We start from the raw sequence: 26254 nt of genomic DNA on the forward strand, positions 1-26254 counted from the left end.
ACATGTTCCTCTGTATTCCTCACTCTTATTCCTTCTCACTATCACAGATCCAGACTCTCTTTCCCATTGCTGGCTTGTTCTGGATCAGGTCCCTGGGCTGTGTGTGTTTCTTCATTGATCTGGGCCCTGAGGAGGATAGGACACAGGATGGATGGATGAGAGAAGGTGTATGGAGAGTAGCCTTGGATAATATATAAGATTAGCTTGGGAAATTGGGAGGAAAGAGAGGATGAATGTTCTTTTTAGATAAACCCACAACCTTCTCCCTGGTTCAGGAAAAAGATGTGATTTGGTCAGAATTTTGGTTTGACCCGATGACTATATACTAATAAGATGGCCGTGAAGTTAACTGTGTTTCACTTTTACTTCCCAAGTAGCTTTTCCTAGGAGAACTTGGGAATGATTAGGCCACAGAAAACAAGATTTAGCAGATAGGCCCTTGATTTTTGTTTTTACTTTATAGTTTTTGTTTTTATCATGTGAGGCCATGTAGGAAAGAATCCTTAGGTTTCTTTTATGATTGGCTTTAGTGGAGGGGGGGGAATGGTGGGAGTAAAATTAGAGATCGTGTTGGAAATTCCCCTTTGTGTTTACATTATGGTGGGGAGTGGGGTAGGGATTGGTCATCAAAAAACAGTCTAGCCATCAAATCTCAGGGCTTGGAAGGAGCCTTTGAGAACATACATTGAGATCTACTCATCTTACAGAGGGAGAAATGGAGATCCAAAGAGGATAGGTCATACAATAAACTAAAAACTTAACTGGGACTACACAACCCAGGTTTCAAATGACCATTTCTACTACATCTTCAGTTGGTAAACATTTATCAAACAGGTATTGTGCTAAACTCTGGAGATACAAAGAGAGGCAAAGACACCCCACCCCTCAAGAGGTGACCTGGCTCACTTGATCTGAAGCTTTAGATCTGCTACCTCAAACCAAAACTCAGGCCACTTGTTCCCCATATCAGTGATTTCTGGTGAAGCCCAGGATGTGACTGAGTTACTTGAAGTCTCCTAGGAAGGTCTCAATGAGTATGTCCCTGGGAGAGAAGATCTTTTATTGTCCCCATTTAACAGGTGTGGAAACTGAGGCACATAGTGGTTAAATAACTTGTCTAAGATCACACAGTTTCTATGTCTGAGGCAACATTTGAACTCTGGTTTTCCTGACTTCGAATCCCTGTTCTCTATCCATTACATCTCCTAGTTAGTTATTAATATAACTCTTTTAGGGGTATAGAATGAAAGTTCTTTCTCTTCTCTCTCTCTGTGGGGTCTGAGATGGCATAAACCTTCTACTAGAGAAAAATGTAACAGTAAAAAGAAAAAAAAGAGGTTCATTGAAGCATTTTTAAAAAAATGCATAGACAAGAATAGAGGGGTTAAGTAGCAAACCCAGACAAATAGGGCAGCTTTGAATGTAACATGCTGAAGCTATGTGTTCTTGGAGAGAGACACAAGCTGAGCAGATTGGCAATTGCATACATAAGCCATATGGAATTGTTCATCTTTTTTGATGTTTCTAAAGTTCAGAATTTTAAAATAAAACATATCCATTGAAGTTCTTTCTCCTCCTCCTCCTCCAGGAAAGAGTTTCCTAGGTGAAGGTTTGCAGTTCATGGCACAGTCAGCATCCTTTCACCTCTCCCTTCCTCTATCTTTCTGTCTCTGACTCTTTCTCTGCAAATAAAATTCCAGAGTGTCCAGGGTTTGGCTTGAATCATGATGATCCAGTGTTTCCCTGGTTTTATCTCAGATCAGGAGGACTGTGAAAGGTACTGTATTTACCTGAGTAAAAATTTGTACTCTGGGCAGCTTTCCACCTGCCTGGCTCCTGTGGAGACAGCTCTTCTTCAATTTCCCCGAATCCTAGCAGAAGAGATGTGTCCAGTCTTGATAGTAGGGAGTCTCTTAGAAAGGACTTTGTGCTTTCCTCTGGTGTCTGTCTTGGGACAGAAATGATAATAACAAACAACTATATGTTGCATTTGTCCAGTTTTGCTTTCTTTTCAGAGTACTCTTACAAACATGATCATTATTTTCTAATATAGAAATAATAGATAAAAATTATATTTTAAGGTGAGGTGGCTAAAGCATTTATCATCCCTTTCGTAGAGAGCATGTTCATAAAGGAATTAGGATTAGAGGCTCTTTTATTCACAAGGGGAATATAGCCTTATACAGTATGAACTAGGATGAGAAAAAAATAATAGGTGAGTTTACAGATAAATGTGTGTGTGTGTGTGTGTGTGTGTGTGTGTGTGTGAAGACACATATTATATATAACAGATTTTAATGTATTTTTGTTTGGACTACTGTGCATATGTTTTACCTGCAGTGAGATCTGTATATGTGTCTGCCTTTCCTTGTGGCCTCCAAATTTCTTCTGACTAGTCAGAGAAGATAATCCCAATTCTCTATGCAGACAAAATTGTTAACCCACAAGTGAGTAACTGAGATAGGACATAATTAAAATTTGTTCCTGTGTTCTAGGCCCAAGTGATCCACAGGGTCTGGGAGCTGCCCTGTTCTTTGAGCTTCTTCCAGGATGGTAGAACCTGCAGGATTCCTGGACTAAGTCATTCTTTCTCCTGCAACTGGGCTTGGCTATTGGTTGCAGATGAAGGGAAATGATCAATCCTTTCCTTTGCCTTTTTCCCCCCAGGGTCCTACGAGTGTGGAATATGTGGGAAGAAATACAAATATTATAACTGTTTCCAGACCCATGTGCGAGCGCATCGAGGTAGGAAGATTTTCTGCAGCCTTCACTTTTGTCTCAGATGGGTGCAAGAAGGAGGGAGTGGGGGATGGTGTGAGAAACTAGAGCTATGTTTCCTTTTCCTCTTTTGCTCCCCATCTCTCACCCGCTTCTCTTTCTAATCTTATACCAGCCTCAAATGGACTCTGCTGAGCAAAATATAGTTATAGAGCTTTGGTCTTTGCCTGCCTTCTTGGGGGCGACTGTAGAGAATTCAGTGTTTCCTGAAATAGGGAAAAAAGAGCCTGCCCTCCTGTTCTGAACCTTGTAGAGTGGGAGGGAAGGTGTGAGGAAATTCAAGGCTATTGAGAGGTGGAAACCAGCTGATCAGCAATCTGTCCAGCTAAACTGGAAGCCAGTGCAGATTTGGGGTTTGTCAAGGTCTGTCCTGGGGTCTGAAGGGACTGGACTGACAGGGTAGTCTTGCTAGTGGGTCCTATTCTTTTGACACTTAGGCAATGCCTGAGTCATCTATGTTTGGGTGTCTCAACTATACAGCTGTATTGAAGCTCCCTGAGAGCAGCACCCATGCCTCAGTTCTTCCAATATTCCCTAGTTCATATTCTCAATAAACAGTAGATCCTGGTGGTCTCCTGGGGACAGAATGGTAGCATGGCTTCTCTGGGTTGTGCTCCCCTACAAAGCTCATCCCTGTATTTTAAAGGAGGGATTAGGGCCTGAAGCTTCTGGGTATTGACTTTTCCCCATGATTGAAACAGGGAGGGAGATTGAGAAGAGTTAGGTTAGTGGAAGGGGGTCTGTTGGGAATGGGAAGTTGATCTTCTGTTTCTCCTGTCAGAGCAGCGTCAGCCACACTCCCACAAACCTGCTTCCTTTGTTTTAAAAGCAGTTTTTCTGGTCCTCTGCTCCCCCTCTATGGACTCATCTGCCTGTCCCACTTTTTTCTTACAGACACTGAAGCAGCCTCAGGTGAAGGAGCCTCCCAGGGCAGTAAGTATCTTGCTGTCTTCATGGGGAAGGAGGGTAGGGGCAGAGAGAAGGTTGAATCTCAGGGTTTGCTCTCTCTTTGTCTGATCTGTCCCCCTTGCCATTGCAGGGGTAGTGTCAGGATCTGGATCTGCTTCTCTGGTTAAGGGAATAGGTTACAGAGAGCAGCAGCCTGTTTAGGGTTCTGACCAGGCTTCCCTTAGTAGTGGGATTTCGAAGAAGCCTTGGATTCAGGGTTAGGGGCTGGATGTGGGAGGACTGGAGTCTGAGAACTCGGGTACCCATTGCATTTCTTCAAGTCTATAACCTTGATTGGACTTCATGATTTCAACAGACTTTTTTTAGGCCTAAATCTTAGGAAGGTCTGCAGTCTGTCCTCCTAAAGTCTAGTGAGGGCACCTTCTGTTGTCCTCCTCAGCCTGCACTTGTCCTCCCTGCTTTCAATAGTTCCCTTCTTTTTCTGGTCTGTTGATTTGCCTCTGAGTGTATTTAAAGACTTTCCCCATTTAATCTTTCCTTCATTTGCTATTTTGGGTTCCTGTTGCCTTTCCAACCCTCCCCTCAATGGCCTGGTTTGTACGCCTCTTGGCTTCCTTTGTGTGGAAAGACTTTGCTGGTTGCCGTGGTCTTTATGGCCAGGGATATTTTTACCTCCTCGATTGCTTTCCCCTCCCTCTGCTCAGTGTTACTCATTTTTTCTCCCCATGCTTTTATTGTCCTTTTCCCCAAGACCTGCCCCCACTCAAACATAGTACATGGGACTGGGCAGCTGCTGCCAAATTCTTACCCAGTCACCTTTGCTTCACAGTTGATCCAGTGACCTGGTCATGGAGTATTATTAGAGTTAGAGAAGATTCTAAATATCAGGAATGAATGAAGAGGAAAGGAAGAGCCAGGGAAAAAAAGGAGAAGGGGAGGGAGGAAGCCAGGAGAGAAAGGGATGGTGGGAAGGAAGAAGTCAGGGCTTATTAGTGTTAAGAGAAAGGCACTGTGGATAGTTGGGAAGAGCCCCTCCCTCTTTAGTAGCTTGTGGCCCTGGGCAAGTCACTTAACTCCTGATTGCTTTAATGCAGCAAAAACAAACAAAAATGTTAAGTGGGAGCCAGATTCTTTGCTGAGTATTGGGGTTGCAAATAGAGAGTTTTGTCAAGGAGCTCACATCTTAAACTGGAGAAGCAGTTCATGAAAGATTTGACTTCTGGGTAGATAAGAGGAAGCCCAAGGTCATAGGGCTGGGTGGCACCAGTGACTCACTTCTGGTGAACTTTGGCTTGCCTCATCAGAAGCCCATCCTAGTGTCCATCCCCTGGGCGGGTTGCCCACCAAGCTCAGAATATCAATCAGGAATGGGTCTGCCAGCTCCCCACATGTAGAACAATTAGTCTCTTGCACTAAGTGTTTGCTTAAGCACTTAAAGCATAAGGCTGTCACTGTAATGTGCACATGAATAATGCACTCTCTGTTCCCAAGCTCAATTAATTAAGAGGCAGACGCTCTTTCCTGTAGAGAAAACCGCCTGGTCACCCGTGGCCCTTGTGGTGGGTGGCATGCAAGTGGCTTGTCTTGTGTTTGGGTTTGTGGTAACTGGCTGTTCTCTGAAAGAAGTGGAGAGGGTTTAAGGCATTCCACTGATGACCTGGAAGGGCAACTTGGAGTGGAATCAGTGAAAGTGAAGGAAGCATCCAGTCCAACATCTTCCTTTTTATAGATTAGGAAAGTGAGACAAGGAGAGGGCAATTGACCAGTCTAGAGCGGAGAGGAGCTGGGATTATGACTTGGGTCTCCTAACCGCTTGTCTGATGCTCTTTCCTCTGTACCTTTATATCTTGTTTCTATTTTATAGGTAAAAAGAAACAAGACAGGTAGAGGGGATATTGGAGTGAGTCATTGACCAACCCTTCAGCTCTCCCTCATGAAAACTTGGTTCTAGTGTGTTCTCATCCCCTCTTCCTCTCATAGCCCAGAGTGAGTTCTTGGAGCCATGGGAGCCTCTAATTCATGATTCAGTACTTGATTCTAGGCTCTCTAATAATGATAAGCTATCATTTATATAGTGCTTTGAGGTTTGCAAAATACCTTGCAAATATTTTGTTTGATCTTCACAACCTCCCCATCAGATGCTTTTATTATCCCCATTTTACAGATGGCCAAACTGAGGCAAACAAAGGTTAAGTGACTTGTTCAGGATCACACAGCTAGTAAGTGTCTAAGGTTAAATTTGAAGTCAGTTTTCCTGAGGTCTAGCCCTATATCTGTTGCCATATAACTACTTCTATTAGAGTATTCCTCTGTTTAGTATTTTTCTTATGTTCTTTGGTTGCCCATGAGTCTTGTTCTTCCCATATAGACTTGAAGTCCTTGAGAGTAAGAGAAAATCTCTGGGCTGGCATTTTTCAGTCAAAAAGAAAAATAGTTAAGTAAATTCTTCTAGACTTTATTGCCTTTTCATTGGAGTTAAACAACAACTTAGGAGCAAATAGGATACTTTGTCAGATGTCAGCAGATATCCTAATAGTTTCCTAACCCTCTGGAGTGGGCATTGCCAGGTAGCAGAATGGCTAGAATGGCCAGGGGACACTTTTCATGGGACCCCTAATTCAAGTATGGACATGATATAGGATGGTGTTGTCCAATTAAAATACAAGTGGTTTGCTCAACCATAACTCAAGATCCTGTCATTTCCCAAAGTAGCAGATATTAACTTGAGCCACTCCAGACCAAGGTCCGCCAGCTGCTGCACCCATCCCTGAATGGTCAAGATTTTCACATTTCCTGTTTTCCTTCCACTGCTCCCACAGACAACTTTAGGTACACGTGTGATATCTGTGGGAAGAAATATAAATATTACAGCTGTTTTCAAGAGCACCGAGACCTACATGCTGTGGATGGTGAGTGGGGCAACTCTTTCTGTTTGGGGGCTATCCTGGGGATTTTGAGATGAAACAGGAAGCATTCAGGACCACCCCTTTCTTGTCCAGGGTAGCCATGGGCTGCTTGTGGCCTCTCTACCCTGAATCCTGCTAAAAAGTTGGTTCCTAACAGGTTCTTTCCTCCATTTCTTTCTTCTTTTCATCACCTCTCCTCTTTACTGTCTGCCTTCTCTTTTATCTTTTCTTCCTCTCAGTGGTTATTTCTTTAAAACATTTATCCCCTACCCCCCACCTCTGCCCATGACTTATGAGCTCTGGTCTTGAACACAATTCTGGCTTCAGGCCAAGACATAAATGAAGATTATAAAGACCCTCCTCTCCCTCTTGAGTGGTGACCACAAATAAATTAAATAGTCCATTTGTTACCTGTCTATGGAGTTTAAAGTGATGTACTCCTTGGGATTGCTGGGCCTGCAAAAGTAACATGACTGTGACCCCTTTAGGAGGCAGCTTGATTTCTGGAATATATCCTCACAAGGAAGCAAGATCTGATTCTGATTGTGGTTGGGTTGAGGGCATCGTCTACTCCCACCACATCTCCTGCTCTATTGGCTGGAGATCTGAGTAATGGAGATGAGTATTGAATGAGAGAGGTCCTGGGACATGGTTTAGTGAGACCCTTTGCACTGCCCCACCTCGCCCATCCCAGTTTCCTTGGCCTCTGTTTAAGAAGTGAATTGTTCCAAGAATGGTAAGGTTCCCCCAAGCCGGTTGGTGGTGGTGGCCCAGGTCACTGAGATGAGGTGCCCACTGAGAGACTCAGAGCCCTTTCTATGAGATGAAATCATAGCACTCATTTGCTTCCTTCCTTCCCTTTGCTACCGCCGCCACCTCCTATCCGGGCTCAGTGTTTAGTGTCGAAGGAGCCCCAGAGAACCGGGCAGGTAAGTCCTTGGTCTCTTCTTCCCTTGTTCCTCCCCTCTCCCATGACCAGGGTGCTGGCCCTCACAAGGAGTGGCATCCTTGCGAAGCTAAATGATATTTGTTCTCCTGCAGACCCTTTTGAACAAAATGTCGTGGCTACAGATGAAGTAAAGGAGGAGCCTCCAGAGCCATTCCAGAAAATTGGGCCAAGTATGCTTACCTGGGAGGGAGGGTTCATGGACTTGGGAATTGGAATGGGGATAGGAGGCAGGGTGGGCTGGGTCCCTGTGGACATGGCCATCCATCCAAAGGCAATTCTGCAAAAAGTGGCTAATAGATATAAAAGAGAGGATGGGGAATTGGAAGGGGTCAGGGCAGATTGACAGCATTCAGTATAAAGTGCCAAGGCCTGGTCCTGCTTTTCATTTTGTTCATCATCTTTCCAGTATATGGCACTGACCAATGGGTGAAACATTGCAGACATTAATGTAGTTAGCACTTTCTGTCTTGGTATGTTTTCTTTGGCTCCCATCTCCCAGTGATAAGTAGACAAGAATGAAATAGGGGAGAGTAGGAGAGAGGAAGGGAGAATAGAGGGGGAGAAAGGGGGAGGGGAGAGGGAGGGAGGGAGAACTAGAAGAGAAGGACTTCTACATTGTTTAGAACAGATTTGAGGCAAGATTTTTTTTTAAATATTTTGTTTTTCTAACTACAAGCAATGGTAGTTTTTGCCAATCATTTTTTCTCTTTTTTTTCCTTCTTTTCTTCCCAATCATTTTTTTGCAAGGTTTTGAGTTTTATAATTTTTCTTCCTCCTTCCCTTCTCTCCCCCTCCCCCTTGACAGAAGGCAATCTGATATACTACATTTATAACCATGCTAAATATAGATCAATATTGAATATGTTGTAAGAGAATAATCAGATCCAAATAGAAGAAAGAAAACATTAGAGAGAAAAAATATGATGAAATACAACTTTTAAAAATTGAAAATAATAAGCTTTGGTCTTCATTTTAAACTCCACAGTTTCTTCTCTGGATTTGGATGTAAAAAGTTTTTTAAATTGTCTTTGATTATTGTGCTGCTAAAATGAACAAGTTGATCATCACCTAATACTGCTGTTAGTGTGTATAATATTCTGGTTCTGCTCATCTCATTCAGTATCAATTCATGCAGATCTTTCCAGGCTTTTCTGTCCCTTATAATTTCTTACAGAGCAATAGTGTTCTATCACATCCATACATCACAATTTGTTTAGTTAGCCATTCCCCAATTGATGGATATCCACTCAATTTCCAATTCTTTGCCACTACAAAAAGAGTTGCTATGAATATTTTTGTACATGTGGGATTTTTACCCTTTTTCATGATCTCTTTAGGCTACAGACTCAGTAGTGGTATTGCTGGATCAAAGGGTATGTGCAAATTTTATTGCCCTTTGGGCATAATTTTGAGGAAAGATTTTGAGGTGCCACTACCTACAAGGTTGGGAATGAAGGAAGGGAGGGAGAAAGAAGGAAAGGGAGGAATTACCAGTTGCTTCCTTTGTGCTTGCTACTATGTCGGGGGTTATGGGATAGAATACAAACAAGCAAGACAAGTCCTGCTCTCAAGGAACTGACTAATGACAAAAGTAGCAGATGATATGGAAACCTGCTTCTAGGACAAATAATATGAACTCTTTACCATTGGAGCCTGGCATTCCAGACTGTAGGAATGGGGAAGCAATGACCTACAATCCCAGACTCTCTTGTAGAAGGGATTGATAGGGAGAAGGTTTTGACTCTCCCAACCCATTTGTATTCTTTTCCACAGAAACTGGTAATTATACCTGTGAATTTTGTGGCAAGCAGTATAAATACTACACTCCTTACCAAGAGCACGTGGCCCTTCATGCTCCGATTAGTGAGTATCTGCTGAGGATGGTGGGTGGGGGCAGCTGGGTGTGGATTGGTGTTGTGGTCCTGGGTTGGGAGTTCACTGTCACTGACTGTCCTGGGGGAGAAGCCAGTCTGGCCTGGGAGCGTGGGGCATGGGAGGGGGAAGGGTGCCTGCTGGAGTCTGGAGGCTGGAGAAGAAACTTGTCTTAGAACTAGGACCATCCTCCTCCTCACTATGCATGTGACGTGGAGCCACCATGTGGCGGGACGTGGTCATAGCCTGCAGTTTCATTGCTGTGGATTCTTTACTGTATGTAGTCAGACCCCACTTGGAGCATTAGCAGTGTGGTACTATGTGAAGAGCCCTGGATTTCAAGTCGGAGGATGGTTCAAATCTTGGTTCTGCTATTTAACTGCCTGTGTGACCTTGGCAAATCTGAGCAATCTTCAATTTCCTCATCTGTTAAATGAGGAAGTTGGGCTAAATAATTTCTAAAGTCTCTTCTGAGTCTATGATTCTACGCTTGGAGGCCTTTGCCTGGAGAGCCTGGGTGGGTGAGGCACCTTTGGGTAGAAGAATTGTTGGACCTGACTTGCTCAGAGCAGTACTTCTTCTCAGTTGTCTTCTCAGCTAGTGACAACATGGCCCAGAAAGTTCAGGTGCTATGGATGAACCCTTTATTCCTGAAAGTCTATCTTTACTGTGCTGTGAGTTGGCTTGGAAGTCTCCAGGGATAAGACCTCTGGCAGCCTCTAGCAGGGGACCATTAAAATCTCAGGATTGAAAGGGACTGATACAGCCAGTGCCCCTAAACAGGATTTCTCTCTGGGCCATACCTACAAGTGATCATTGCTTCCAGACTGTGTAAATGACCTGGTTAGATTTGTGGGATACCCATTGTGGGGTAGTTTTCTTGAGGCCTTTCTCTCTTTCTTCTAACCACTTTCTTTCTCACAGAAACTTAAGCCACAAGGGGTACAGTTAAGAGTTAGGTTCATCAATTTAGAGCTGAAAGTAACCTTAGAGACTGCCAAGTCCAACTCTCTCTTTTACAGTTGAGAAAACTGAAGTCCAGAGAGGTTAACTGACTTGTCCAGGACCACACAGTTATTATCTGAGCTAGGATTTGAAATCAGATTCCTAATTCTAGATTCAGCAACCTTTAATCTGAACCAATGCCTGAGCCACCCTGATAACCTAAGCCCCTTTAGTACTAGTGGTGGTACTAATTGACTGCAGTAAGGGGTCAGTTTGTTATAGTAGAAAAATTTGTTGATGGACAAGCAGGAGCCATGTGCTTGTGTCTCATCTCTACTTACTCATTTGTTCCTTATCCTTGGGTAAGTCACTTTCTTCTGCACCTGTTTCCACACATGTAAAATAAAAATTTTGGAATAATTGAGCTTTGAGATTTTTTTGAATCTCTTAACATTTTGTGATTTCCTTTTCTCCTCTCTGATTTGTGTTTGTTAGATAAGAATATCTTATCCCCATGGTAACCGCTGTCTCATTAGCCTAACTAGGGTCATTGAGCTTAAAAAGTCTTCTTTTTTCTTCAGAGAGTTGGGTTCTGACTCTGACCTTCAGCCCTCTGGAGCTCTTGGGTATGGACTAGATCAAGCATCCTGTATTGGGTCTTTGTCTTTCCTCCTGATGTCATGTCCTCTTTGCCATTCTGAGTTGGGGCCACTTGGAGAGTTTGAAGGCTTGTGGCTGGTAGCTTTAAACACCATTGGGCTTTCATGTCTTATAGCAAAGGTGTTTCCAGTTGTACTCTGTGTACCTCTCATAGGGGATTGTTGGGCCAGAGGGTTCTTGGCATTTCCTTCTAGGACTCTGAGTAATTGACCCTCTGATTGCCCCATCTTCCTTTCCCTTCCTCCCATGTGCTAACTATAGACACTCAGTTGGGCAGTATCACTTGGGGATGGAATAAAAGAGATGGTGCTGACATCTTCTCTCTCCCCAGGATAGCCTTTGTCCTATAACAATTGATAGAGATTTGAGAAGGACAGAAAGAAGACTGGAGATGTTCTCTATGATTCTTAGGTGTGAAAAGGGCAAAGGGTGCCCACAGATAAAGTCTAATTGTGTTGGAGGGTTGTTTTCTGATCTGCCATGGCACCATCAAGTACAGGGAGAGCTTGAGACTGGGGACAAGAATTGTGATCTGATCTGAAGTTAGTAAAGCCAATTTCTTTGCCTTCCAGGCCTGGGGAAAGATGGGGACAGCTTCCCTAAGAATTCCTAACTGTAGCCTTCAGATCAAATTCTTGTGGTGGGAGGTTCAGGTGAGCTACACCTGGGAGCCTTTGAGAAGATAGCAAACGGTATACACAGGATTGAGGTCCATGAGAGCCTGGAAGCTGAAAGTTCAAAGACCTCTGTAAAGGCTGCTGCATGAAGCAGAGGATTTAATAGGAAGATGACTGGGTTTTGCATCACAGGACTTTTGTTGGGCACCCACTTTACTACCTGTATGACCTTTGGGCAAGATACTTGACTTTCTTAAACTGTAACTTCTTCATCTGTGAAAGAAGGGAGCTGGATCAGGTGATGGTCTTAAATATTTTTCAACTTTCACTCTTAGAATCCTGTAATTCTCTACTTCACTAATAGTCAGTCTTCTGCTGATTTTTACCATGAGGGAAATGTGCAGGCTATATGACAATCCGTGGCAGAGTGAGTGCTTCTGGGACCTCTGTCTGACTTTTTTTCAAGAGAAGAAGGGTACAAGTCTACCACTCAGGTTGTGCTTCAGATGCAGAGAAGAGAATTGGAGGAATGGATAGAACAGAGCCAAGAACTGTGAATGGCAAAGATGAAAGGGGCCATCTGGTGAGGATGGCATAGTGAGCTAGCTTCTTTGTATATAGTGTCTAGGAAGGCACAAATGCTCATTCATGCAAGTGTATCAGGGCTCACTGGGCAGAGGGTCTCTCATTGCACAGAAGGTTACTGTCTGTGTGGTGGACTGCATGCCTGTGTGTATCAGTATCTACTGGACAGAGGTTGTTTGTGTGAGTCATTACTTATTAGGGAGTAGGAATCTCTTATTGGTGCCTGCTAGAAGAAGGGAAGGGATGTATCCGTTCCCATCAGACAGAGGACATCTGTTAGTATCAGTTACCATGAGGAAGAAGAGAATCTGCCCATATCTGCTGCACAGAGGGCAGCTGTGTATGTTGGTAAGAATCTGTGCTTACCCAAAGGAAGATATCTTATTAGTGCCTCCTAGACAGACCACATCTATCAGTTTCAAATCCCAAGTCTATTAATCAGAGAGCATCTATACATGTCAGCTCCTACTGGCCAATTGGTGTCTGTTTGTCACATCTTCCTGGGAAAGAGAGACTTCATAGTATCTTCTAGATAGGTTGTCAACTTCTCATGACATTGTCTCCCAGGCAGGTGACTTCTGCTAATGTCTAGCAGGTAGAGAGCCTGTATGTGTCTACTCTCACTGGCTAGAAAGCATCTTGCCAATGTTCACTAGATGATAGCTGGCCAGGGGTCCCAAAGTCTGGACTTTGGCCCATAGACAGATAGTATGACTCTTGAGGGCTCATATAAGGAGAGGAGACTTGATGTCCAACTCTCCCTGAGATGATCTTGGGAAGGTTGTCTTGAGCAAACTTGGAGGTAATGGGTTGGTGGAGAGAGGTGACTGACCGAGAGAGTCTGTTGCTCTGTTGCGTAATGATTGGGGATAGGAGATAAGGTCTTACAGGAGAGAATGATTTTGCTAGGTCCCACTTGCCTTGGCTAATTCCCATTCCCTTCACAGCCCAGGTTCCCTTAGCTAGCAGAATATATATTCTTGGACTTTTTTGTAAACTAGTACATGGTGCCCTCTCCTGCTAGCCTAGTAACCCTGGGCCCTGGGAGCTGGCAGATTTGGGCTTCTCTTGTATGTTCCCTTATGGAGCAGTCAGGAACATCTGCTAAGGGCCTGGGGAGGGGAGTATGTCCAGAATGTGTTTACACCCAATTAATTTTTAATTATGTCACTTAATAAAGTTGTTAACCAACTGAGAATGTGCCTTGTCTTTATTTCTAGGGAAGAGCTCTGCTTCTGTTCTTCCCATTCACTTTCTCTACTCCTCCTCATCCTTTTCCTAACTTTGTCCAATAATCCTTGGCAAACCTGCTTGCTCATAGTACTGTCCCTGTGTCTTTTCAGAACCCTAACTAGTTAGAGGGTCTTCATCAATATCTCAAACAAATTTTACTTTGTGTCTTTGGGCAAATCACTTCCCCTTTTTCTGATCTGTAAAATTAAGTGCATTAGATTCTATGGTCTCCAAGGTCCCTTCTGGCCCTGAGATTCTAGGTTTCCAATAAACAATTGGGGCCTAGTCTAGGTTCCATAATATTTCTTAATTGTCCAAAGAGAAGCCAGTTCTTCATAGTTGCCCTGGTATTCTATGATTCACCTCTTTTACTAGGACACGGCCATGTGTCTGCTGCACATTTGGGGACACCTTGATCAGATTCTTCCCCTTTACTGTTCTTCTACCCTCAGCCAGATTAAGATTCTGAGTCCTTGCTCTCTCAGTCTCCATTGGTTTGGACAGTACTACTTTCTGGGCTTAGTGGAAAAGTTCATTTGACCACCTGTAGTCAAACTCCTCACCCTTAGAATGTGCATGTTTGCATCATGCTGTCTTTAGAAATCTAGTATTACTTACTCCACTTCTCTCTTGCTCAGCTCCATAGTAAAGCTTAATAGTGCTCCTCTTTCCCTGAAATCCTGAGAACTCTCAGGGAGAAGGCTTGGTATCTGATTTAGCTATTTCAAAAACTCTCATGGAGGGAATGGAATAATCTAACCTTGGTGTCCTAGTTCTCCAGAGCAAGTACCAGTTCACAAAGCTTCCCAACTTTAGGAGACAGTTGGTTTGCTCTCTATGATAGGTGGTAAAATGGGCTCCCTATGTAGAAAGTCAGGAAGACTCCTCTTTATGAGTTCAAATGAGTGTGCCTCTGGGCAAGTCACTTAATCCTATTTGCTTTAATTTGGTCATCTTAAAATGAATTGTAGAAGGAAATGGTAAGTCACTCTAGTATCTTGGCCAAGAAAACCCCAAGAACAAGGAATGATCTCTCCCCAGCAATTTTTGCCATAGCTTCTAGTTCTGCTTTTAAGAGATCAACCCCCATAGAACAGAGTACTAACAATTTCTACTCTCCTTCTAGCCACCCACCCCATATGTCATTATCTTTCCCCTCTTAGTTTTAGGGAGAAAGAACTGTGGAATGCATTCCATCTCACCTCTGAATCTTAGAATTTTTAATTTCCTTCTAAATTCAGCTCAAGGGCCACCTTCTGCATGTGCAAAAAAACCCCTTACCATGTGTTTATTTTGTACATAACATATATATGCACATATTATTTTGTTCCATAGAATATGAGCTCCTTAAGATCATGTTTTGTTTTCATATTCCCAGAACCTGGCACAATGCCCTTCACATAGTAGAGCTATGACTAGGGACTGAACCTGTGATTGCATTGTTAGAGGGAAAAACCAGCTGGAAAAACCCTTCTACAAACACGAGTTGGTGCCTTCTATATGATTTATGGTCCTTGAGAGCTATGACTTAGTGAATGCTTGTTAATTGATTGAAAAACTGAAGGGGACATGATAGCTTCCTTCAAGTATTTTAAGCTTGTCATAAGAAAAAGATTTGTTTTGACTATTTGACCTAGATAGCAGAACAAGGAGCAACAGGTAAAAGTTCCAAAGAGGCATATTAAGGCTTGATTACAGGGAACACTTACTAACAATGAGGGCTGTCCAGAAGAGGAATGAGATACTTAAGAAGGTCCCTCATTGGAGGGAGTGGAGTTGAGATAACTACCTGTCATGTATTATGAGGATTCTTTTTTAGCTATGAATTCAACAAAATGGCTGCTAAGGTCCCTTTTAACTCTAAATGCTTTGTGTCTTCAATAATGTGTTTTCCTTATAGGAGCATGAGAAATAGCCCTTGTATTTTTGATATGCCCCCCCCCCCCCCTCCAAATAATCTTTGTGCTTCTGCCAGTCTGGAAAATCAGATAAGAGACTCAGGAGTTAGAAGACTGGGGTACATTGTTGCATGAGTACAAAGGACTTAATCTAGAATAAAGAACTGTCTTTATAGGCCAAATAGCTTTCCTTGATGGTGTCCATGATAGGAAATTCTCATTGAGTTGGGCTTTGATGGTAATCTCCTAGAAAAAAAAATGTGTGATGTTAGTGATTTATCCATTGTCTCTCTAAGGTTGGTTAGATCTCTTAGTAGGGATTTATCTCTTATGTCATGGACAGTTGAGTGAGGCCTGGGGAGATGTTGTCTACATTCCTCATTGAAGAGATGAAAAATTGTAGCTATTGGTTATTGAAGATAAAGATGTAATGTTTTTCCTATCCAAGTTCATAGATACCCTGGAATAAATCCAGAGATCCCAGGTTAAGAACCCCTCGTCTAGAGAGGGGTAATTGGGGCTAAGTATTCCTTCTGAAGTACTTGAAAAGAGTTGGTAGTTCCAGGTGAGAGAGAGGGAGTAGGTGGCTTGGGTTGCTGCTATTGTAAACTGTTGGGGCTTCTATCTTTCCATCACAAAACCCAGCTATCATTGTAGATAGAGAAAGAGATTGCAAGAAATAAATGGTTTTATCAGGTAATAGATAATCTAAAAATTTGCCTCTTCTATGAGACCTAGACAGATTTGGAAGAATGTAGTGAAAAAGGTAAGCCAATGACTAGGTGGAGGTAGGACTCTGATACAAATCAGCTAGTAATTTTTTTCTAAACAGAGGCTTATTTTTGTTTTTTGATGACTTGGACCTACAGACAAGGTTAGATTTAGGATTAGGAGAGTTATTTGGCTTGTTACACTGATAAACTCCATTTAATTAAAGGAAACAAAAGTACACTCAGGGAGGAATTGTGAGACACAGTCATAGTACTGGATCTTCTGTTGATTAGTTCTGTGAACCATAAGCAATACATGTTACCACCTTAGACATAGTTTCCTTTTTTTAAAATAATTTTTAGGGGTGGCTAGGTTGCACAGTGGATAGAGCACCAGCCCTGGAGTCAGGAGTACCTGAATTCAAATCCGGCCTTAGACACATAATAATTATCTAGCTGTGTGGCCTTGGGTAAGCCACTTAACTCCATTTGCCTTGCAAAAAACTAATAAAATAAAAACTAAAATTAAAATTTTTTTTTTAAATTTTACTTACTTTAAAAATATTTCCCAGTTACATGTAAAAAAATTGGCAGTCATTTTAAAAAACTTTGAGTTCCAAATTCTCTCCCTTCTTCCTGCTTCTTCTTCCTCTCTGAGAAGACAAGAAATTTGATATTTCCATATCAACCATGTTGCAAAAAAAACACAAATAAGAAACAATTAAAATAAAATTTTAAAAAAGTGTTTCAATCTGTATTAAGCCTGGGAGCTCAGTTCTCTCTTTCTGGAGATGGTTAGTATTTTTCATCTTGCATCCTTTGAAATTATTTTACATCATTGTTCTGATTAGAGTAGCTAAGTCTTTCATAAATGATTATCCTTACAGAATTTCTGTTACGATTTACAGTGGGTTTTTCTGGTTCTGTTCACTTCACTTTGGATCAGATCATGTAAGTCTTCTTAGGTTTTTCTGAAACCAACCTGCTCGTCCTTTCTTATAGCATATTGATCTATCATGATCATAAACCACAGCTTCAAATTGAGCTTAGTTTCCTAATCTATATAGTAGGGATAATTTCTGCCCCACCTACCTTGCAGACTAGTTGTGAGGATTTGATGAAGAGGTATAAAATAATTTTGAGTATTATAGAGCATGATTTGATGGTAAATAGTATATTCTTATATACTCCCAGAGCTAAGTAAGTGAGCCACTGTTGCTATTTCTAAAAAGGTGACCTTTGATTTTCAAAACTTAGTGAACTTAAATTTGTAGAGTTAATCATTATATTTATTCTGCAGTTATTTGGATATGAGCATGGTTGCATGTATATATCACCTTTCCTGAAGGTTCATAAGTACTTTCAGATGCCATTTAATCTGATTATAAGTAACTCTCCTACTTGTTTTTTCTGAAGTTGATCATCCTTTTCTCATATCCTTTTGTGTTATATGCCTCCCCTTTGTGAAAAGCACATTTCCCACAGATGTGGGCTTGAGTTTGTTGATTGACAGGAATGAATCTGTTTAGAGAGACAAATAGAACATAAATTACTTTAGATAGAGCTCTCCATTTAATAAGAAATATTGGGAAAACTGTAAAACAGTTGGACAGAAATTAGGTTTAGACCAACATCTTATACCGTGTACCACAATCATCTCAAAAATGGATATGGGAGGTGAGAGCAAGGGGATTTTAAACCTCTACCTCCATTTCACCTAAGATGTAGCAAATTTAACTCATGTTTTTCCTAGACCTAGTTTCTGGTCCTAATTCTGCCACCAAATCACAGGGAATTTAGATCACATCACTTCTTTATGAGACCTTGTTTCTTGGTTTACAAATGAGTAATTTGGACCAGATTATGTTAATGGTCTAGCTCTGACATTCATTTTGGAAGGCATAAAAACTAGATATTCTGCAAACTTAAGGCAAACTTCTGGCTTACAGTGCTTGCAGGGAGGAGACAACTATCAATCATCTGTCTCCTCAGTGATGGGAAAAAATATGAGTCATACAAATTGCTTCATATGTAAGTTAAGATAGGAAGTGTTTGAGTTTTAACTCCCCATAATGTCAGGTAACCTTGGGCCCAATCAGTATACAATCAGGGAAATCTAGTGCTATAACCAAAAGTGTTTGCATAAATGTCTTGTGACTAGAAAAGCTGTCATGTCAAAAAGGAGCAATATTGAGTGGGAGACCACTTTCCATTCCCTTCTACTCCTTTATCAGGGTTGGATTTTATTTTTTCACTGAAATGCCCAGAAATGAACGCAGTATTCCATATACTAATAAAATAATATTCTAATAGAACAATACTGTGAAATAATTCTAATCATCTTGCATTATGTCAGCAGAGCCCTCTTAAATGTCTTCAAATCAGCCCTATAGAATGTAACCTCCTGTAAGGGCAGAGTCTTATGTTTTTCTCTTGGTTTTTCTAGCACCCTGTACATAGTAGGTTAATAAATGCTAATTGAATTAATTTGTTGACTATCAGGCTGAATATCCTGGTCATGATTGTTTTAGGATACTGCCCTGTGATGGGTCTTTTCCTTGGAGGACTGTGGGATTCCTTCTTTTTCTTTGAGACTAATAAGTAAAGAGAATCCATTCAGAGGTGGCCATATCTCAAGGGTAAGAGTCCTGGACCAGGAGAGCCCCAATTTGAAGATGATTAGTGTTTTGTGTAGATGTTAAGTTTTAATAATCCAACATAATGTTACCAACATATATTAGGAATTCCTTGAGATGGATTGACTCTACTTGGTGTAGGACTTTTTGAGAACCATAGAATGCTCTGTACTGATGAGATTTGTCATTCATATCTCATTGGTTCTACTTTTCAAAGATAGTTCCCATTATTCCCTTATATTCTAGAAATCAGGGACCAACTTTATCCCTCCTGATCATGACTCTTTGTAAATTTTCATTTGAACTTAGTGATGGGGAAATAGTTGTAGGTTGCTAAGCATGTTGACTAAGAAATCTGCTTTCCCACTCCTTTCATCACTACTATAAAGATAAAACTCCATTGACAATGGTTCTAGTTTTCCTTTTCCTATAGCCCTGTCCCCCCTCCCCCAAATTAATTGCTCGACTAGAGTTGTAGAGAGTAGTATTTCATGGCATGATCCAATAATGCCAAGTAACTCAAACTTCCCTATAGAAAGGGGAACGGGGGAGGGAATCTTGTCATTTGTCAAGGAGTAAGGATGGGGTAGAACTTGGTGAAGTCATTCCCAGCTCTTTGCCCTTTTGGGGGTGGTGGTGGTGGGGGTGGCCATGGTCATAAGAGGCTGCCAATCCAAGATGGCGGCGCAGCCCATGGGAGAGCCTCGGGCAAGCCGACATTGAGGACCCGATCCTGCCAGGTACCTCCGCTGGGTGGGAGCCGTCCGACGAGCCTGACACTAGTTCTGAGTGTTCACATCAAGAGTTCTCTCGATCTCCACTCTTCATGGCAGTGAAGACACAGGCGAGCCAGTCGGGCAAAAAAACACCAGCTTCCATAGTCCGGTGCTCCACCCTTCTACAGCGCACCTCCTCTGGTGCCCCTCCAGCCTCCCAAACCCAGATGTTCCGCGCTCCAAATTCCGGATCCCCGGGAAGCAAGGCAACCACAGGTACCAATGGCTTTTGTGCCCTCAACTTTCTTAACTATTGGGTGGGCTTTCCACCTTTGAAGTGATTTCTCTGCACCCATCCCAGTCTTAGATCAAATCCCATTGCTACACATAGCAAAAGGGAATGGAAGTGAAGTCGCCAGCATCATGAGACCAGCAGCCCCCAGCCAGCCAAAATTATTTTCTGAGGAAAATTCTTGATAAGACAAGACTAACTATAAGGGTGGTAATAAATCTGATTTAAAAACTGGTGTCCTGAGCAAAGGGGGAAACATTTGGACTAAGAATTGTAGTGAAAATTATTGTTTATTGTATTTGATAAAAGTTGATGGAAGGTCAGCCAATTGGGAGAAATTCCTTGTGCTGACCTGTCAAGTTTTCAACCTAATGATTTAGTTTTTTAACTGATGGTTCCAGCCCTCATTAAGGGCTAATAGACCCATCGAAACAGTGCTTGATAAGTGGCAAAGTGATAAAATGTGCTTGTGTTTACACTTTGATTCCCAAGGTTATTTTTTAGAAAAACATCCTTTTGATGTGCTTAGAGTCTTTAATGAGGACAGCAGTTTAATAAACCATTAGGTTAGTAATTATTCCAGGCTCCTGGCAGTTGTGAAAACACAGTGGCTGTTGTGTTACATTTTCACAAAAACTGGCATAAATGGTTATTATAAACAGAATTCTGAATAGAGGAAGTCTCTCCTAATTTGACTATTGCTGATGCATATTAGTTCAGTCAGGTTAATTATATAGATTCATTCATACAAGAGGCATTTATTAGTCTCCTACTATGTGCTGGTACTATATAAATATGACTTAAAGGATACTTTTTTTTATCATGGGACCTAATATTGGAACTCTTAGGATTTGTCATTTTTCTAAATGGGGTTACTCAGAGACTGTATGTTTTCTAGCAATATTGTTAATGTCTTTGAAAAAGGAAGCTCTGTGTAAGTAATGAAAGGCAGGTCAATGAAGTGAGTTTGGTGATCAGCTATGACATGACCAACAAAGGTGCATTGAGTTGTATATAATATCAGCTTTCTCTTGGGGTAAGTTGAAAATAATTTGGTCCTTAAGAAAGGAAATCCAGGTATTTAATGTAAAAACTATTCACTTCATCTAATTGCTAGGCTGAGCCAGAGGAATTTGTATATCCATGGGTATCTGTTTAATCTGTTGATGTTTTAAACTCTCTTTCCTTTGAATGAAATTACAGAAGATTTCTAACTCTGATCAATATCAGTGTTATGACTTCTATAACCATCTTTTTGTTTTAGAGTCAATTTTATTCTTTGTCTGCATAATCACTTTAGATTCACTTCATTAATGAGGCAGTAAGAAGAATAGGATATTCATTGAATCAGAATTTGCCGTCGACTTTTTCTTTATGATTGTATATTCCCCAAAAGATTCAGGGACTACCACCCCAGCCCCTCAGAGGGAATGATGATATCTGATCTTGGTTTCACAGAAGTTATAATAGAGAGTGGCTCACTTCCTCCCCTTCCAAAATTAGGTTTTTGCTCCATTCTCCTCCCCAACAACTTTATGGAAAGTCCCCCTTTCCTCCATTGTATTCTGAATAATTCATAATCTAAAGATCCTTATGGACAGTCCTTCTTGGAAGGGAGAGTTCTATGTGGGCCCTATTGCAAGAGGGACCATGGAAGGGAGAGGGAGGTGGAACAGGCTGCCTTGGAGTGCAGATTCTTGATGGTTGTTTGGATGAACAATGGGGAGTCTTGACTATTGTAGTCTGTACTTCCTTAGTTGGATCATAGTATCCAGAGTTCTTTCCAGTGCTGACATTCTGTGGTTCTATTCTCAGGGCCCACAACAGAGTGGGCTATACCTTGTTTTCACATCTAGTGAGGAGTTGGGTTGAAACAGGAATTAAGAAATTTGTCTACAGTTGAGTGTGGGCATCACCTTTCCTGTAACCCACCTTGTTCAAGAGGGAAACTCTTTTTTTTCTTCCATGAGGTAAACTAATGGAATAACTTTAGCTGATGGAACCAAAATTTCTTCCTCTCTCCTAGTGATTCAAGCCTTAGTTCCCTTTCAGCTTAATATCCCTAAAGTTTCATCAAATTTAGAAACTAGTTCTGAAGAGTTAGCTGACCCACCTGCTGGTTGCCCCCCCCCCTTCTCATTCCTTATTCCTTCTTCCCTCTTCCACTGCCTCCTTGAAAATTTTTCCAACTGGAAGCAGTTTCTCTGATGGACTTAGGATAAAGGAAGAACTGATGGTGTCTGAAAAAAAATTTCCAACTGAAGTCAAATTCCTCTTTGGACTATCCCTTCCTAGGAGAGCTGGGTGATCTTGGGAAAGCTTGCAGGACTGTGAAGCAGAAGACTTAGATTTCTGTGTAGCCCTGGGAAAATTTCAACTCCTTTCTGACTCTGCTTCCTCATCTGTCCAATGCATGGCCTGTATTAGATGATGATTTCTATTGTGTAATAAGTTGTCATTATTAAGTGTTTTGTACTTTAGAAGGTCAAAAGATTTTCAATTTAGGCAGGACAGGTGATTTTTTTCCTCTTATTTTTACATGTGGGGAAATTGAGAAAATGGCATGTTGATTTATTTCTCCTAGGTCACCCAGGTAACTAAGTGGTAAGGTAGGGCTGAGCATCACTCAAAGTCCTGCGTTCTTTCTACACAACAACTCCTTCTAGATGATAGAATCATGAATCTAGACCAGAAAGGAGTCTTTGGGTCCTTTTTTTAGCCTCCTCATTTTACAGATGAGAAAATGGAAAATCAAAGAAGTTAAATGATTTGCTAAAGTTCCTTCAGCTAGTAAGTAGCAGAGGATTTGAAACCAGTCCTTCTGACTCCAAATCCAGGCCACTAATCTGTCTCTAAGATACAGTATCCATACTTGTCCCTCTCCGACTGGGCTTGCTACTACCACTGAGTCCTGGCCAACTTGAAAATGGGCACAGCATGTTGTTGAGAGACTGCTAAAAAAACTTCTGTAGACAAGTGGTGATTAATTGATTCTATGCCTTTCCTGCTCTCTGACAAGATTCCAAAGTTTTGCTGTCACTCTGAGGTTTTGGGGGGCACAAGGACCCCTGCTTCTCTTCCTCTCAGCATCTTTCTTTAAAGACTACTGCTAACCAAATACCATCCTTTCTCTCTTTTTTCTCTGTCTCCTTTCTCTCCCTTCCCTTCTCTCTCTCTCTCTCTCTCTCTCTCTCTCTCTCTCTCTCTCTCTCTCTCTCTCTCTCCCTCTCTCCCTCCCTCCCTCCCTCCCTCTCTCTCCTCTCTCTCTCTCTCTCTTCCCTTCCCAGCAGAAAGCGCCTTCAGTAGGAGAGTTGAGAGCAAAGCACAAAACAACTTTGAAGAAACAAATAGCAGTTCTCAGAACTCAAGTGGTGAGTATAAGCTCCTAGATCAACAATTTTTCTCATTGCTTTCCTGCTTCACCATTACTCTGTAAGAACCATACTGTTTCCCCTCAACCTTCATGTAGCTTCAGGTCCCACAGACCCAACAACAGAGCATGCTTGTCCCAAGCCAACCCAGCAAGTTGGATGGTTTCTTCTGGCTCTGCCTTGTGAATCTAACCAATTCAAAAAGAACACCAGGAGAAGTTCATCTTGATACAGTGATGGGAAAAGATAAATTCACTTTTTCCATTTAGGTCAATCTTTGAGTAAGCTAGTGAAGTTAGGTCTTATTAATACAGACCCAGGGATAATGTTGCTTGTAATAGCTCCTGTGGGATGGGGAGTGTGGGGAAGGGGAGATTAGGCTGACATAGACAGATAGGCAGACAGATACACATGCCTATACTGTGGGATCCTGGGCAAGTCATGTAAACTGTTGGAATTCTCTGAGATAAGTTGTAGAAGTTTCTTCACTGGAAGCTCACCACATAAAGGAAATCATAGGTTTAGATCTCACTGGTATGAACCTGGCCCATAGCACTTGTACCTTCAACATAAAATAATTTTTAAAGTGTTTTAAAATGGAGGTTGTGTCTCCCCATTTTCAAAGCCCTTTTAACATCCCCTAGACATCAGGGAACTAGGGCAGGTTGTATTGTCTCCTGTTTAGTGATGAAGGTCACTGGCTTGTGGCAGAGTCCAGTCTGGAGCCCTCAGGCCTCCTGACCTAGAGCCCTATACTTTTTCTACTGTCCACATGTCCCTCTGTCTCTTTCTACCTATTTTGATAAGAATCCCTAGTGTCTCTAGATGTGGGAGACTAGGGAAGTATGATTTATTTCTGCTCTTTTAGAGGTCTATTCCATAGTAATAGGAGAGAGGTTATCTTAACAGTGGACTTGGGGGTTCAGACATTAAAGGTTTTCATGATCACAGAAAAGGGAGAGATCTCTGGGCTGGGGTGGCAAGGAAAATCTTTAGAGAGGGTTGCAGAACTTGAGTCCATCTTTGAAGGATGGGAGGATGGAGACTAGAAAGCTTGGCTGCACAAAGGGAGCAGAGCAGGAACGCAGGGGAGGTGAGGTTGGAGAGGTAGGGTAACTCATTGTGGGATGAGCCGCTTCTTCATGTATCCAAAAAAAAAAGCCTTTCAGAGTCTCCTCTAAATTTGTTTCTTATTTGCAGAAGCTGCAAGTCCTCTGATTTCCAATCCATTCCCGCTCTTGCAGAGTAAGTGATGGGCATCGGGAAGGTGCCCTGTTTCTTTTGGTCGATGCCAGGCATGGTTTCTGTGTCCTCTCAACCGTGATGCCTCTCTTGGGAAGCAGTTTTCACTCTGGGATGCCTGGATCAGGGAAGGTTGTGGGGAGGAGGCATAGCATGATACTGTCTAAACATCTGTAACTTGGTTTAAGCGTGCTTGAAAAATGTGACCTAATTTCTAAACTCCAAACATAGCGGCACTTGCTTGGGCTGCAGAGGCTGGGTTAGTTAGGCTGGATGGTGGAAGGGCTTGGACTATGGGAGATTATGCTTTTCTCAGTTGCCTGTCTGGTAAGCACTTCACCTGGGCCTTGGTGGTGATTCACAGCCAACTGAATCCCCATTAAACAAACCCTTGTTGTATTCCCAGGACTGTGTGTGAAAGACACAGAGTCTACCTGAGACAGACCCCCACCCCTCCCTACCCTTTGTTCAGCCTCCCCCTGAATGGGCCTACTGGAGGGATAAATTGGGCTGTTGGGCTCCAGGGCAATGGTAGGAAGGGACAAAAACCAAAGGCCAGTTCTAGGTCTAAAAGGCCACTCGTTATCCTTTTGGAAGCACAGTCCTTCACTTGGATCTTACTTCCTATGTGCTTCTGAAATCTGCATCTCAGGAGTCTGACTAGTCCCTTTTGTTCCTTTTTTTTCTCTCCCACCCCATTTCTTTAACTCTTTCCCTTCCCATCTGTCTTCTTTCCCTTACCTCTTCCCCCTTACCTCTTATAATTCAGCTAATGCTTATTAAGTATCTGCTGCTTCTCTGGATACTAGATGATGAACAAAGTAACCTACTTCCTAAGAAGCTTATATTTTGTTGAGGGTATTTCCACTTGCACAGATGAGTATAACAGAAGGTAGACTGTGATGGGAGTAAAGGAATTTGCTTTCACCCTCTCCGCCTCTTGGTCTGACCTTTTTTTCTTTAGGGGTTAGTGGCAGGGGCAGGGAGGCATGTTCTTTAGACCGGGACTGAGAGGGTTTACCATGCTTAGATCCCAAATAGAAAGACTTCTGATCTACCCTTTTTTAGGGAGGCCTGGTCAGCATTCAACTGGCTTTAGAGGATGGGAAGAGAATATATTCTGAGTAGTGTGGGAGAAATTGGGCCATGACTCTTAGTGAATTTATCATCTGGACTGGAAGGTAGTATATAGGGAAGTAATCAGCTCTCTATCTTAGCCCTGAGTTTTGTTGCTACCCTTGCTTTTCAGGTCTCTTGGTTAGAAGACCTTTAGTCAAGAATGAGATCGGTGTATTTATTCTCCCAAATATAATTCTAAATATATTCTCTCAAGTGTAATAATTTTCTCATACATCTCTTCCATTACTGATTTCATACTTTGGACTTCCCCATCATGCTGATTCCTTCTTTTACTTCCCCTTCATCATCTCTTTTCCTTTTCTTCTTTGACCTCTCCCTTTCTTGGAAACTATAAGGTGGCCAGATTGGACCCAGGAGGAGAGAGCATGGGTCCTTTGCCTTAAATTGAGGCCTTTGGTATGAAGGTCAGTTTAGTAAATGTCTGACTGCTCTTATGAAAGGTCCCATGCTAGATGTAGTGTGGAAGATGAAAAGATGAATAAGACAATCTTTGCCATCATGGTGCTCACACAGTGGTAAGGACTAAGATAGGACTGATAAGATATTCAGCTGGTATTAATTAAGCATCTACTTTTGAACCCAGTTACTACTGACTCCAAGGCTGGTGCTCTATTCACTGTGCCACCTAGCTGCCCAAGCATCTACTTTTGGCAAAGTACCTGGATAATGTGTGAGAATACAAAGGCAAAAATGACATATTCCCACCCCTCAGGAAGTTTCCCTTCATGGGAAATGACCTACCCAAGTATAAAAACTGTTAGTTTAATTAATTGATCTAATTTCATGGAGGTTATT

General features: G+C 42.0%; 1 protein-coding gene across 9 annotated transcripts in view; it reads left to right on the top strand.

Annotated features, from left to right (window-relative positions):
* ZNF618 (zinc finger protein 618) overlaps nt 1–26254 on the top strand; it is a 215236-nt gene that overhangs the window by 169780 nt on the left and 19202 nt on the right. For 4 of the 9 annotated variants that reach the window (XM_074211158.1, XM_074211152.1, XM_074211155.1 and 1 more), the window contains 9 exons: nt 2668–2745; nt 3673–3711; nt 6507–6596; nt 7487–7522; nt 7635–7712; nt 9316–9405; nt 19439–19690; nt 22994–23077; nt 24278–24322. In XM_074211158.1, the coding sequence (XP_074067259.1) occupies nt 2668–2745; nt 3673–3711; nt 6507–6596; nt 7487–7522; nt 7635–7712; nt 9316–9405; nt 19439–19690; nt 22994–23077; nt 24278–24322 (792 nt within the window). The remainder of the gene's footprint in view (nt 1–2667; nt 2746–3672; nt 3712–6506; nt 6597–7486; nt 7523–7634; nt 7713–9315; nt 9406–19438; nt 19691–22993; nt 23078–24277; nt 24323–26254) is intronic. The other 5 variants (XM_074211153.1, XM_074211159.1, XM_074211154.1 and 2 more) reach the window with 5 other exon arrangements.

The sequence above is a fragment of the Macrotis lagotis genome, chromosome 1 (assembly GCF_037893015.1).
Source record: "Macrotis lagotis isolate mMagLag1 chromosome 1, bilby.v1.9.chrom.fasta, whole genome shotgun sequence".
In the NCBI taxonomy this organism is placed as follows: Eukaryota; Metazoa; Chordata; class Mammalia; order Peramelemorphia; family Peramelidae; genus Macrotis; species Macrotis lagotis.